The 15,741-nt window shown below is 51.6% G+C and overlaps 1 protein-coding gene across 1 annotated transcript; it reads right to left on the reverse strand.

Moving 5' to 3' along the window:
- Window positions 1–8,481: 8,481 nt before the first annotated feature.
- Window positions 8,482–10,989, reverse strand: LOC146764343 (tapasin-like). Its single transcript, XM_085565013.1, has 5 exons — window positions 10,830–10,989; window positions 10,529–10,719; window positions 9,880–9,977; window positions 9,370–9,761; window positions 8,482–8,582 (listed from the first exon to the last, which is right to left on the reverse strand). Exons 1-5 carry the CDS (start codon window positions 10,987–10,989, stop codon window positions 8,482–8,484), a joined length of 942 nt encoding a protein of 313 aa, XP_085421139.1.
- Between the last annotated feature and the right edge of the window lie 4,752 nt (window positions 10,990–15,741).

Consider the following 15,741-nt stretch of genomic DNA (forward strand, 5'->3'; position numbering starts at 1 on the left):
GGAGTCACACGGAGGAGAGGCCCTACTGCTGCCCCGACTGCGGGAAGGGCTTCAAGCACAACTCCCACCTCATCAGGCACCGGCGCATCCACACCGGGGAGAGGCCCTACGAGTGTGGGAAGTGTGGGAAGAGCTTCAGACACAGGTCTAGCCTGATTGAGCACCAGGTGATCCACACTGGGGAACGGCCCTATGAGTGCTTGGAATGTGGGGAGAGCTTTGGGCGGAGCTCTGCCCTGAGAAGACACCAGTGCATCCACACTGGGGAGAGGCCCTACGAGTGTCCCCAGTGTGGGAAGAGGTTTCAGACCAGCTCCGATGTCCTCAGACATGAGCGGATTCACACAGAGGAGAGGCCCTACCGCTGCCCCGACTGCGGGAAGGGCTTCAAGCACAACTTCCACCTCACCGTGCACCGGCGCATCCACACCAGGGAGAGGCCCTACGAGTGTGGGAAGTGTGGGAAGGGCTTCACACAGAGCTCAGCCTTGACCCAGCACCAACGGAGGCACCACTAAGGGAAGCCGTGTGAGTGCCCCGAGTGAGGAAAGAGCTTTGAGTGAGGGAAGAGAGTGAGGGAAGAGCTTGGTGCGCTGCTGCAGCTCCATCCCCCATGGGAGGATCCGGGCTGGATGATCCCCAGTGACCCCCGTGGGGCAGAGCCCTGGTGTCCCCGTATGGGGAATAAAACAGAGAGTAAAGCAATGGAGCTGATAAAGGGGCCCGATATCTGAGGCCTGACTGAGCAGAAACTTTGGGAGACACAGACACAGTTTGTCTCCCTGGGCCAGAAGAAGGGACAGTGGGGGGTGACAGGGGTGTGACAGAGGGGATGAGGGGGTGACAAAGGGACAGAGGGGACATCAGAGCCCTCCAGGGAGGGGACAAAGGGGTCCCTGGAGGACACTGGGGCCACTGCAGGAGGCCACAAGTGCCACCAGGTCCCTGACACCTCCCCTGTCTCCTCCCCAGGTGTCCCCATATCAGCTGGAGTCACTGGTGAATGTGGTGGCCACCGTGTGTGTGGCAGCCACCGTGACCAGGTTACAGAGGGACGAGCAGCAGGTCATGTCCCCAGAGTCCCTGCACGGGAACCTGAGGAACTTCACCTGGAGTCTTGGTGAGACCCTGGAGCAGGGCGATGTCACCTCCCTGGGCCACCGTGGTGTCCCCTCCCTGGGCCAGGCCCTGGCCCTGCTTGGGGCCACCCCAGGGGCCACCTGGGCTGATGTGAGAGCTGTGTCTGGGCCTGGCAGGAGTTGGTGGTCAGGCTCGAGGACAGCCGGGCCCTGCTGGCCTGGGATGCCACCGAGCTCCACGACGCCCGCTGGGACGCGGCCATCGCTGCCATCCGGGCCGGGGACCTGCAGAACGTGGCCACCCGCAGGAGGACAGCTGGGAGCAGCCTGGTGGCCACAGCCCAGCAGCTGAAGGTGGCCCTGGGCAGGGAAAAGAGGGCCTTGGCAGGGGCCACCCACAAGGCCCAGGTGGCTGCGGCCACCAACGAGGCCGTGGGAGAGGCCGTGGTGGCCAGCAGCCGAGCCATGGTGGCCACCAGAAGGGGACATTGGGCACAGGTGGCCCTGGGGCCACTGGAGCGCTTGGTGGAAGAGTGTGAAGGAGGCAGGTGGTTCCCCGAGGAGCTGCAGCGCCGGCTCGGGGACATCAAGGCCATCCTGGAGGGGACAAAGAAGGCGTCCCCCGATGTCCCTGAGGCCTTGGTGGCCAAAGTGGCAAGGTTTGAGCAGCTGTGGGATGCCAGTGCCTGCCTGGGCAAGGATCACCTGCTGGGGACACTTGGGGACATCCACGACCTCCTCTTGAGTCCCTGTGGTGGCTCCGGTGGCCCCGGTGGCCCCAGCAGGCGCGCCCTGGCCCAGCGGTGCCAAAAAGCCGTGGAGGATCTCCCCAGGCTGCTGCAGCGATGGCACCGCTCTGATGCCATCGGGGACAGTGACATCCTGGTGGACAGCGCTGGCGTCAACAGTCCCCTACTTGCGCGGGATTTGAGACCAATTCGGAGAATTTTCTGGGAATTTTCATGGGCATTGTCCCACATGCTGATGGGAGTTTCTGGGATGACATTACCAGCCGCACCTGGGGCCATTGTGAGAGCACTCAGAAGGCTTTTGCATTCCCCTGCTGCCTTTTGCATTTTTCTGCTGTTTCTATTGGGTTTGGCATTTCTCTATTGCCTTTTGCAGGTTACTGTTGACTCCCAGCATTTTGCTCAGGTGCTCATACTGATATTGATTATTGATAATTCCTTGCAGCTGCTCGCTGGCACAATAAAATCTCAGAGTTTGCATGGACAAGTCCAAGGCAGTGTGAGCTTTCTGCCAGGATTTGGGAATCCTTTACGAATCCAATTCTCACATCCCTGGGCCCCCCCGGTCCCGGCGCTGTTCCCGGGGGTCCCGCGGCTCTGGGGGGTCAAAGGGGAGGGGGCGGAACCCCCGTGATGGGTGGGGGGCACAAAGGGGGGTCCGGGCCCGGTGCTCGGGGGGGTCGGGGGCACTGAAGGGGTGCGGGTGCGGTTTTTGGGGGGTCCCGGTGCTCGGTGAGGGGGGGTCAGTGCTCAGCAGCGGGGGCTGTCCAGGGACCCCCCCGGCCCCCCCAAATCCCAGCCGGGTGTGAAAAACAAAGTTCACTAAGGGATTACTAAACAAAGTTTAATCAGGGATAAAAAAGGGTTTTGGGGCTGGCCAAAGAACTCGCCCTCAACTTAACCCTTCGTTCTCTGGATCCGGTTCCACTGCAAGGCCACGAACACACTCCTGAGTTTTGACATTATTCAAACACTCCCGGGAGGTTTGGGTGTCCCAGGAACTCGTGTTTGGGTCTCACCTCTGACTTGTCTGCAGGACATTCTGTAGATTAAATCGATATATTTGATTTCTTCTCATGGTTCCACCCTGTTGTTTCAGACCCCCTGATAAATTCATAAATTCTTCTGAGCTTTGTGTCACTGGTATCACCTGGTGAGGCTGGTCCGCAGATGTGGGAAACACTGGAATTGTTTTACACCTGAGTCAGTCACACAAAAGCATTTTAACATTGCATAGTCTCTATTTCAATGTTTATTATTTATCTATTTAATGTTTATCTATTTTTAATATATTAAGGCCTATGATATAATATCTGGTTATTACTCTAGCAGTAAATTTGTTATACACTGCACACATAAACGGATCGATTTTATTGTACCAGCGAGCAGCTGCAAGGAATTATCAGTAATCAATATCAAGTACCACAGCAAAATCCTCGTGATCAATAACAACGTGCAGAAGGCAATACAGAATTTCAAAAGCTGATTATTCTATTGTCATTTATAACCCAGCTCTGCTGCAAGGCACCGAGGGGCTCATTCAGCCCCTGACCCACCGCCACCCCATCAGTGTCCCCAGAGCATCCTCAGAATGTCCCCAAGTGTCCCCAGTGACATCACCCCAGGAATTCCCATCAGCATTTGGGACAATTGCAATGAAAATTCCCAGAAAATTCCCCGAATTCGTCTCAAATCCCGCGTGGGGAGGGGAGAGGGGAGAAGTGACAGCAGCGATGTCCCTGATGATGCCACCGTCCCCGACGACGTCACAGCGGTGACATCGCTGTCCCTGCAGCAGCCTCGGGATGTCCTCTGTGAAAAATGCATATTTTATGGTTGGCTTTTGCAAGTATTAAATTGAATAGGACTTGTATTATGTTACATTGATTAGTAGTGCTGTATTAACATTTTAATGGTAGGGTAAATGTAGATTTGTGGTTAAAACGGAGCTTTTGTGGTTAAAACAGAAACTCTGTGTGTGGGAAGAAAGGAATGAGGTACTTGCACTGGGACAGCAGCCACAGGACACGGAAATCTTCCAGAGAAAAATAATTTACAGATTATTGTAAATGCAGGCGAGCCGGGGGGAAGAAATGACGATGCCTGACTCCAGCTCAGAAGGATGAATGGTTTCTTTATTAGAACTATACTAATATACATTAATATACTGTTTAAAGGAGACACTAAAATACAAACCTGCTTTTTCTATTAATATATTGTTTAAAGGAGAGACTAAAACTACTAACTTGCTTTTTCTATTAATATACTGTTTAAAGGAGACACTAAAACTACAAACCTGTTTTTTCTATTAATATTCCATTTAAAGGAGATACTAAAAGTAAAAACTGCTTTTTCTATTCATATACTGTTTAATGGAGACACTAAAACTACTAGCCTGCTTTTTCTATTAATATACTGTTTAAAGGAGACACTGAAACTACTAACCTGCTTTTTCTATTAATATATTGTTTAAAGGAGATACTAAAACTACAAACCTGCTTTTTCTATTGATATACTTTTTAAAGGAGACACTAAAATACAAACTGCTTTTTCTAACTCCCAAATCGAACTCCTCACAACTCGTGACCCTCTCTGAGATTCCAGCCCCAGGTGGGTTGGATTGGCCCCAGGCTCAAACGATCCTCACCAGAACCCAACCCAGCAACCACCCCACAACAATTTGGGTAACAAATTGTTAAACAATTCTCCAAACACGTTCCACATGCTAAAACAAGGAGCAGAAACAGAAATTGTTTTCTCTTTCGTTTCCCTCTGTGCTCCTCTGTGGAAAATGCTGGGAGGCAGAGCAATGTGCTGCCACAAGGGCTCCCTGATTAAAGGAAATTCACTCTCCGTGCCCCGCTCAGCCCTGCGGGCGCCGCGGGATTGAGAAGAGGCTGCCACTGCTCCGGGCTCTGTGGCTGGACAGGATTGATGCATCATGCATGAGATCGATGAATATGCAACAGGCTGCTGCTTTTAGGTTATTCCTTGTTCAAGGCGTGGCTTTGGCAGCTCAGTGCCCGAACCATCCGGACGTCCGTAATCCCTCGCTTTTTATTGTCTTGTCACTGTCCTGACCTCATTGTCCACATTGTTATTGCTCTGATTTTATCGCTGGTTTTTAGTAACTGTTTTATTACTAATAAACTTTTACAATTTTAAAAACCGACTGACTGGCGTTTTCCACAGTGCCCAGAAACATCCGGATGTCCGAAATTCTTCACTTTTTATTGTCTTGTCATCGTCCTGACCCTCATTGTCCAGATTCTTATTGCTCCGATTTCATTGCTATTTTTATAACTATTTTATTACTAATTAACTTTTTGAATCAATAATTTTTTAACATTTTAAAAACCAGTGAGTGGCGTTTTTCACAGTGCCCAAGAACTCCTGGATGTCCAAAATTCTTCATTTTTTATCGTCTCATGGTGTCCTCATCCTCATTGTCCACATTTTTATTACTCTGATATTATTTATTAGTTTATTTTTTTTGTTACTATTGTATTTTTATTTTTATTTTTAATAACTATTTTATTACTAATAAATTTTTAAAATTTAAAAAATAACTGATTGTTATTTTCCACAGTGCCCAAAAACTCGCAGATGTCCGAAATTCTTTGTTTTTCATCGGCTTGTGGTGCCTGACCCTCGCTGTCCACATTTTTATTACTCTGATTTTATTTTTAAATTTTATTTTATTTTTATTTTATTTTTTTCTTATTTTATTTTTATTGTTTATATTTTTAATAACTATTTTATTACTAATAAACTTTTAACATTTCAGAAACATCTGATCAGTGTTTTCACAGCGCCCAAAAACTGCTGGATGTCTGAAATTCTTCATTTTTTATCGTCTCGTGGTGCTCTGACTCTCATTGTCCAAATTTTTATTAATCCTATTTTATTGCTATTTTTATACTTACTCTATTAATAATTAACTTGTTTGAATCAGTAATTTTTAAAAGATTTTAAAGAAGCAGAACTGGTATTTTTCATGGTGCCCAAAAACATCCGGGCATCCAAAATTTTTTTCTTTTTATCGCCTCGTGGTGGCCTAAATGTCATTGTCCAGATTTTGATTACTCTGATTTTATTTTTTATTTTAATTTTATTTTTTATTATTTTAATATTTTATTTTCTTTTTTAATAACTATTTTATTTCTAATAATTTTTTAAAATTTCAAGAACAACTGACTGGTGTTTTCACAGTGCCCAAAACTCCCAGATGTCCAAAATTCTTCATTTTTTATCTTCTTGTGGTGTCCTGACCCTCATTGTCCACGTTTTTATTGCTCCGATTTTATCACTATTATAATTATTAATTTATTACTAATTAACTTGTTTAGCTATTAATTTATTACTAACTTGTGTAATAATTAATTAATTACTAATTAACTTGTGTAATCAGTGATTGGTTTGTGATTTTACAGACGCGCGATCGGCGCTTTCAGAGCTCGCGGCGAGCGGGAAACGTTACACGGGAACGAGCTTTGGATCGATTCCTGTGTGATACTGATCAATAATCAATAATCAATAATTAATGCTGGATCGATTCCTGTGTGATACTGATCAATAATCAATAACTAATGATGGATCGATTCCTGTGTGACATTGATCAATAATTAATAACTAATGGTGGATCAATTAATTTGTGACATTGATCAATAATCAATAATCAATAACTAATGCTGGATCGATTCCTGTGTGATACTGATCAATAATCAATAATCAATAACTAATGCTTGATCGATTCCTGTGTGACATTGTTCAATAATCAATAATTAATAACTAATACTGGAACTATTAATTTGTGATATTGATTAATTAATAATAAATAATTGACATAGGATTGATTTCTCTGTAGCATTGATTAATATTAAATAATAATGAGTGGATAAAAGTTTCTGTAATATCGAGTGATTAATAATTAATAATTACTAATATCTAATAACATAGATAGATTCCTTTGTGATATTGATTAATAATTTATAATTTATATTGGATTATTTTATTTTTAACATTGATTAACACTATTGGATTTGTTACTTTGTAATATTAATAATAATTAATAATATAGGATTGATTTTCTTGTAATATTGATTAATAATAAATAAATAATAACATAGGATTAATTTACGTGTAATATTGATTCTTAATAATCAATAATTAATAATTAATATTGGATAGATTTCTTTGTAATATTGATTAATTAATCCTTAATAATTGATAATAGATCAATTTCTTTTTAGTGTTGATTAATTAATAATCAATAGTTGATATTGGGTCTATTTCTTTGCAATACTAGTAATAATAAAGAATTAATAATTAGTACTGAATTTATTTCTCTGCAATATTGATTAATTAAGAATCAATAGTTGATATCAGATAAATTTATTTGTAATGGTTAGTAATAATCAAGTATTAATAATCAATAATCAATAATTAATATTGGATTGATTTATTTGTAATATTGTGAAAAATGCCGATTGAATGATGCGCAGCTATTGATTATTGATACCTCACTGATACTGATTATTGATGATTCACTGCTATTGGTTATTGATAACTTGTTGCTATTGCTCATTGGTAAGTCCCTGCTATTGATTATTGATAACTCCCTCCTATTGATTATTGATGACTCACTGCTTCGGATTATTGATAACTCTCTGCTATTGATTATTGATAATCTGCTATTGATTGTTGATAACTCTCTGCTATTGATTATTGATAACTCCCTGCTACTGATCATTGATAACTTACTATTATTGATAATCTGCTATTGATTATTGATAACTCACTATTGATTATTGATAATTTGCTATTGACTATTGATAACTCACTGCTATTTATTATTGATAATCTGCTATTGATTATTGATAATCTGCTATTGGTCATTGATAACTCACTGCTATTGATTATTGATAACTCACTGCTGTTGATTATTGATAAGTAACTGCTGTTGATTATTGATAACTCACTGTTATTGAATTGGAGGTGGGGAGATGAAGGAACCCGGGGGAAGGAAACTCCTTTTTTTTCCTTTCCTCCCCCATTTTTTTTCCCCTTTTTTTGTCACTTTTTTTCCCCCCATTTTTTCCTCCTTTTTTTGCCCCTCTCTCTCCTGTGACAAAAGTGAAGATTTGATGAGAAATCGATGAAATGGGAAACAGAACTTTTCTAAAATTGCTTTTTAAAAAAAAATCCAATGAACAATTGGAGCTGGGTAATTGGTTCTTTAATGACTTTAAATTTGTGCTTTGGGTTTTTTAATCAATGCTTTAAAAAAGAACCTTAAAATCCAAACCGGAACAAACTCCTCCAGTGCCACCAACCCCACCAGTGTCCCCAATGTCCCCAAATGTCTCCAAATGTTCCAAATCCCCACTCAGGACACTTCGGTTTGGGGGGTGGATGTCAACCCCCGTTTATTTTGGAAATATTTGGTGACACTGGGGACATTTGGGGACACTGGGGAAATTTGTGGTTGGGGACATTTTGGGTGGGGGGGTGGTTGGGGACATTTTTGGGGGTTTGGGGACATCAGAGCTGTCACATGAAGAGCCCCACTGGAGTGAGAGAGGAGGGGACACATTGGGACACTGGGGACACGGAGATGAAGTGGGACACTGGGGACATCGGGGACACCGGTGTCACCTCCCCGCCGAGGGCCACAGGCGCAGGCTGAGTCCCCCGATGACGAAGGCCACCAGGGCCATCCCCACCATGTCCTCCACGCTGGGCCCAGTGGCACCTGTGGGGACATTGGGGACGCGTCACCGACACCCCCCGGGTGGCACTGAGCCCGTCCTGGTGGCACCGGCCACACCCCAATGTCCCCAGCTCTGCTCCTGATGTCCCTTAGGAGATCCCAGTCCTGTCCCAAGTGTTCCCAACCCTGTCCCAGCTGTCCCCATCTCCATCCCTGTGTCCCCAACCCTGTCCCCAGTATCCCCAACCCCTTCCCAGGTGTCTCCAACCCTGTCCCCAATTCCAACCCAGGTGTCTCCAACCCTGTCCCCAGTGTCCCCAGGCATCCCTGGTGTCCCAAGACCCTCCAAACCCCGTTCCCAATGTCCCCAGGTGTCCCCAACCCCACTCCTGATGTCCCCAACCCCATCCTGGTGTTCCCAACTCTATCCTCAGTGTCCCCAACACCATTCCTGATGTCCCCAACCCCATCCCAGGTGTCCCCAGCCCCAGTCCTGGTATCCAAGACCCTCCAAACCCAGCTGCAGGTGTCCCCAGCCTTGCTCCTGTGTCCCCAACTCCACCCCAGGTGTCCCCAGCTCCAGTCCTGGTGTCCCAAGACCCTCCACACCCCATCCCTGATGTCCCCAGTTGTCCCCAACCGCATCCCTGATGTTTTCAAGTCTCCCAAACTCCATCCCTGATGTCCTCAGGTGTCCACAAACCCTGTCCTTGATGTCCCCAGATGTCCCCAATATCCCCAGCTGTGCCCAAACCCTGTCCTAGATGTCCCCAGGCATCCCCAGACCCCATCCCTGATGTCCCCAGGTGTGTCCCCAGGTGTCCCTCACCTGCCACCACCACGGTGACCTGGTGTGGGGTGTCCCATGCCGCGTGTGTCACCAGGCAGCTGTAGCTGTCCCCCGGTGCCGCCGCAGCCACGCGCAGCCCCGCGCTGCGGCTGAAGGTGCCGTCGGCCGCGCGCTGGTGCCCGGAGCTCCAGCTGGGCCCCAGGGTGGTCACCGGGGTGTCCCCCAAAGTGTCCCCCAAAGTGTCCCCCAAGGTGTCCTCCAGGCGTGGCCGGGCGTGGCCGCGGGCACGGCGCTCCCAGCGGATCTCCACATCCAGCGGGAAGAAGCCGACGGCGTCGCAGCACAGCTCAGCCGGGAGCCCCGGGGACAGCCGGGACGGCAGCAGGGACACCCGGGGAGGGGCTGGTACACGGGACAGTGAGCTGGGGATACTGGGAGGGACTGGGAGGGACTCGGAGGGAACTGGGACATACTGGGAGCCCCTGGGAGCCCCGGCCCCGCCCATTCCCGGCACTGACCAATCAGGCGCAGCCGCAGCACCTGCTGCACCTGCCCTGGGGCGCGCTCACGGAGCAGACGAAGGCGCCGTCGTCCGACCCCGAGAGCGGCGGCAGCTGCAGCGACACCTCCCTGGCGCCCCCCAGCGGCTGGGAGGACCGAGGAAACGTTCGGCCTCAGTGGCGCCCCCCGGCGGCTGGGAGGACCGTGGCTGTTCTGTGCCCAAAATCACACCAGAACCCCCCCAAAAAACCCCCAAAAAATACTCCCAAAACCCCACAAAAATCGCCCCCTAAACCCTTCCAAAAACACACAAAAAAAGTCCCCAGAAATCACCCCCAAAACTCCCCCCAAAAAACGCAAAAAATGCCCCCAAAACCCCCAAAAATCACCCACCAAACCCCTCCAGGACCTCCCAAAAAGCCCCAGAAATGTTCCCAAAAACCTTCAAAAAACCGTTCAATACCCACAGCACTGCCTAGTGGCCAGGAGGTCCAAGGCTGTCCATTGGCGCCCCCTACCGGCTGGGAGGACTGAGGCTGCCCACTCCCAGCAGCGCCCCCTGGCGGCCAGGAGGATTTGAACTACCCCCCCGCTCGGCGGCGCCCCCCGCTGTCCCCGCAGGGCTCTGCAGCCCCTCCCCTCCCCTCCCCTGCGCGGTGCCGGGGGGGCTCCCATGGCCCCCCAGGAACAGCAGCACCCCCGGCGCGGCCTCGGTGCGGCGGGCGGCGGCCGAGTCGAAGGCCAGCAGGCGCCGCATGGCGCCGTGGCGGTGCCGCAGCCGCTGCAGTGTGAAGGGCCCGGCCGGGGGCGCGAAGGCGCAGTGCAGCCGCCCCGGCACCCCCAGCAGCGCCCGCGTCTGCGGCGTCCGTGTGGACACCAACAGGGACACTGCGGGGTGGGACAGGGCGTCATGGGTGTGGGGACATCGGGGACACCGGGGGAACATTGGGGATGTGGGGACATCAGGGAAGTGGGGGGACACTGGGGACACCAGAGACATTGGGAACAATGCAGATCTGGGGGGACATCGGGGACATCAGGGATGTAGGAGACGTGGCGATAATGGGGACATCGGGGACAATAGGGGGACATCAGGGATGTGGGAACATCTGGGGGGACATCGAGGACATCAGAGACATTGGGATAATGGGTGGACATCGGGGACATGGGGACATTGGGGTCACATTGGGGATGTGGGGACAATAGGGATAATGGGGACAATGGGGGGACACTGGGGACATCAGAGACATCAGGGACATTGGGGACATTGGGACAGTGGGGGGACAATGTGGAAAATGGGGATGTGGGGTGTCCTGGCTTGTAAGATAAGCATGTATTCTATTGCCATCTGTTGGAGGTTGGGCAGTATTCTTATCTCTTCCAAGAACAATGTCTCCCTCTGGGGAGATATCTTCTGTTCATGGACCATTGAATGACTCACTGCATGACCTGTAAAGTTACATCATCCCATTGTGAGATGCTCCACCCAGAGGGAGGAGCCAAGCATTCCTACCTGAATAAAATCAGCACTTTTTGGGGCACTGGACAGCCACTTCGCTGGATTCCCAGAGGAGAAGCTTCTTCTCTGCTGAATTCCCAGAGGAAGACCAAGCCCAACTACTACCAGCACTTCAGAGAAAACTCCACCCTTTTAGAGATCACCGCTTCAGCAGCATTTCATCTGCCACTCCAGGAGGAACAGCTACCATTTAACTGGACTACTACCAACACCCTGACTCCTCAGGGTGTCAGGTTTCTGACTCCATCACTAGTTTTATTCATACTAATTACATTTTTTAAAAATTATTATTTTAATTTAGTTTTACTCCTAGTAAAGAACTGTTATTCCATTCCCATATCTTTGCCTGAGAGCCTTTTGTTAAATTGTGGTAATTCGGAGGGAGGGGGTTTACCTTTTCCATTTCACAGGAGGCTTTTGCCTTCCTTCACAGACTCCTGTCTTTTCAAACCTAGACATGGGCCTTGCTCGTTTTTTGTCCCTTATGTGTGTGTTGTGGGCTCGGGTCTGTCTCTAGATTTTCTTGTGGGCAGGGGCGGCCCTGTTGGCCGTGCGGAGCCCCCGTGGTTTTCTGGGCTTGTGCCAGAGGGTTCTGGGGTGTGTTGAAGGGCGCTGCTGAGGGGCTGCCAGGTGCCTCTGGCACACCGCCCTGAGAGCGCCCGGTCTCGTCTGATCTCGGAAGCTGAGCAGGGTCAGGCCCTGCTGCTGCTGGGGGCAGCGAGGACGACGTCAAGGATGATAACCTCTTGCTCCACCTGACCAGCGGCAGGCTGAAGATGGTGGACTTTGATTCTGACATCTCCTTCAAAGCCAGGTTCCACAAGGAATTTGCAGATGAGTCCACACGCAGGGGGATGCTCCCAGATTTGGGCATTGCACAGCCTGGCTGGGAACCAAAGTTCCCCCTTTGCTGGGGCGGATGCAGCTGATCCTTCAGTCGGCTGCCAGGCTGCTTTTGGCAGGGCTGGGGCATGGGCTGGGGTGGGTATGAAATGGGAGTGGGCTCCTGGCCCTACCAACAGCCCCCAGCACCCACCGTGCCCCGGGCTGGGGCTGGGCTGGGGCAGCCAGCCCGACACAAACAAACCCCCATGGTGGGAGCAGAGCTGGGACTCCAGACCCTGTGCAGGGGCTGCTTTGCTTTGCAGGCAAGGAAGGGCTTGGGCTGCTCCACTGCCCTTGTTTGCTTTGGGATCACCATGGGGGCCGTGCAGGGGAAGGGAGAAAGCCTGGGATTCCCTCACCCATGGTGGGTTTTTCCCTGGCATGCAGGGGTTGGGCCTTCCTTAAGCCCCTGACAGTGATAAGATTTTTGACATTTTTCTTGTTTCCCTTTTTGACTGTAATCTATTTTCAATAATTTGATGTTTGTTTTCCTAGAGGAAGCATTCCAGGTGGGGCCCAGTCTGGATCAGGATGAGCTTGGGAGCAGCTGCAGCGTGGATGGGCCGTGCCCTTGGAGAAGGCTGAGGACATCGTTTGGGACCAGCTTTTCTTCCAGCAGGGGATGGCGTGAGGTGGGTCCTGTCTGCTGGGGATGGTGGGATCAGAGCTGTGGGGAGATGGCAGCGAGCACAGGAGCGTCCTGCTCTGGGCAGCTGCTGAGGGCTGGAGGTGCCGTGGCTGGCTGCAGGCTGGGCACATGTCCTGCCCTCCTGCTCTGCTCCCAAAGGCAGCAGTGATGGGCAGCTCTGGGCACAGCTCTGGCACGGCCAGCATGGCCTGGGCACCGCGGGCGGCTGGGACAAGGGGACAGGAGCCTTCAGCTGACGGGGCTTTCTGTTTTCTCTCCTTGCAGCCGGGCTCTGCGGGTGCTGAGGCTGCTCTGGGCCCTGCTGGAGCTCTGCTGGAGCTCAGCACCGGGCTACAATCAGCCAAAGGAGAAATGGGGTGCCCTGCAGCACAGACTGGCTTGAGCATTTCAGCAACACAGCTCAAGTCTGCAGAGTGTACACCTCCAAGGAAAAACACACAGCCACCCAAAAATAAACTTGTTCAATAATGTCTGAAATGAAATCAATCTGGGATGACCCCAAATGACTTTTTGCAGCTTTCTCAAACAGCAGCTCAGCCCTTCTCTGAACTGTTCTCTCCCCCACCTGCCTTTTACTCCCCAACTGCTCCCTCTTTTCCCACAGTGAGTTCCCAGCCCATTCCAATCTCCATCACACTGTTGCCTTCCTTGGTGCCCCTCACCATGAGGAAGGCTGAGGTCCAGGCTTAGGGACTCATCCTGTCACTGGCTGAGGAGCAGCAATGTCTCAGAGGTCCGGTGGGATTTTAGAGTCATTCAGAGCTGCTCTCCAGCCCCCAGCTCTCCTCACTGCTGAGTTCCTGCTCCCTTTTCCTCGTCCTTGCAGCAGGATGAGCTCTGTGAATCCCCTGGAGCTTCCCCACTCTTCCCAGCCCACGCACCCACCTCAGTTAGGCTGAAGCTGCAGCTTCTCTGTCCCCTCTGGCACACCAGTGCAGTCCCCTGTGCGGGGAGCCCCAGCCCCAGAGCACAGCACTCAGCAGTGCAGTCGGGGCTGGAGCAGCTGCCCTGCAGCCCTGCCTTGGCTCTTTGTGGCAGGGAATGCTCCCTGTTTGCAGCTGTCCCTGCAGGATGGCCCCAGGGCAGAGCCCAGCCGGGCTCCCACTGCAGCCCCTGAAGCTTGGGGCAGACAGTGGTCCCAGAGCTGAGGTTCACGGGGAGCCCCCGGAGCTGTGCCTCGCACTCTGTTGCCGTGTCCCCGTGCAGGCTGGCTTGTACGGGGTGAATGTACCAGCCCTGCTTTGACTGACAGGGGCCGGGCCCATCACATCTCTCCCAAGGCTGCAGGCATTGCCCAGGCCAGAATCTGAAGGGGCACAGAGATCAGAGCAGTGAAATCATCCAGACTGGGTTTTCAAAGGCCCTTTAGAAAGAAGGGCTTGAGAATAAACGTGCTCTGTTTGCCTCACGAACATTGGGGTGAGTGGTCTCTTTGGCTCCAACCCACTTTCCTCCCCGAGCCAACGTTACCCACTCCCTCACACGTCCCCCTCGTGCCTTCCCACTGCCTTGTCCTGTCAGGGCTCCCGCAGCCCCTCATCCCTTCGTGGCCCCGTCCCCTCAGGGTCTCCCCAGCCCGGCCAACCTGCCCGGCAGCAGCGCCGCAGCCCCACAGGAGCTCCAGAGGAGCCCCACCAAGAGGCACCTGGGAGCCCTCAGCAATCCAGCGAGCAACACACGGGCAGGAGGACACGGATGGCGCTTCCTGCCTGGGACAGGGCTTGTGGCCATCTCCAGGCACCGCTCTCACAGAGATCCCCACAGCTCCAGCCCCTGCCCATCTGCTCTGTGGGCAGCACAAAGGCTTCAGCAGAGCCACCAAAGGCAAAGGGGCTTCTGGCCATTTTCCCTGCAACCCTGCATGCCTGGGCAGCTTGCTGAGCCCAGGAACCCTTTTGTCCCTCTACCCCTCGGCCCTGCAGAGCCTGGGCAGCCAAAGAAAGATCCTGGGAGTCTGTCTATAGCAACACATCCTATATTTAAAGCTAAAGAAAAACAAAAAGAAAGAAAAGAACAATCTTAAAGAAACTAAACATTCCTGTGGCTCAGGTGGCCCCAGCAGACAGAGCCTCTGGGATCAGCTCTCTGCAGAGCTCCAGCAGTGCAGCCAGCCGAGCCCCGACAGACGAGGCCGTCTCCTCCATGCCCTGCGGAGCCGATCACGCAGGTTGTCAAAGATGGAATATGGAACTCTCTCTGCTTCCTGGAGGACGTACAATGTTTGTTCTGCCAGGCTTGCAACGGCGACGCTGGTGTCATTTTCCATGCCTTCAAGGGCTGAAAGAGAGAGGAACAGAGCCATGGTCAGTTCCCACATCTGAGGGGACCCCAGGGGACTCTGTGCCAGGGCCATCCCAGCCGGCTCTGGCCATGGCCAGCAGGGAGCAGGGACCAGCTGGATCAGCCCGAAGCTGCTGGCCACGAATCCCCCAGGTGCCCTGAAAGCTCTGTGTGCTCTGCCCACGCCGGCCCTGGTCCGCACAGGGAGCAGAGCCCTCCGCAGCCGGGGCAGGGCTCGCAGCTCCCCCGGCAGCCCCCGCTGGCAGCCCGCTGCCCTCGCTCACCCTCAGAGAGGAGCTGCAGCTCTTCCATCCTCCCCCTCAGGTACCGCCCGGCCGTCCCTGGGAACACAGAGCCTGTCAGGCCCAGGGCACAGCTCCCTGCCAGCGGCGCCGCCAGCCCTGTGCCCACACGCCCTCCTGGCCCGGCTCGTGGCTCACCCATGAACCTGACGGCCGCCTCTCGCAGGGGCTCCTGTGGGCTCTGCAGGTAGGGCAGGGCCCGGCGCAGGTGCTCGGCCACGCTGCTGCTGTCCTCTGCCAGCTGCAGAGAGCGGCAGGAGGGAAGGGTTGGCCCC

This window comes from Lonchura striata, chromosome 35 (genome assembly GCF_050655825.1).
Source record: "Lonchura striata isolate lonStrDom1 chromosome 35, ASM5065582v1, whole genome shotgun sequence".
Lineage (NCBI taxonomy): Eukaryota > Metazoa > Chordata > Aves > Passeriformes > Estrildidae > Lonchura > Lonchura striata.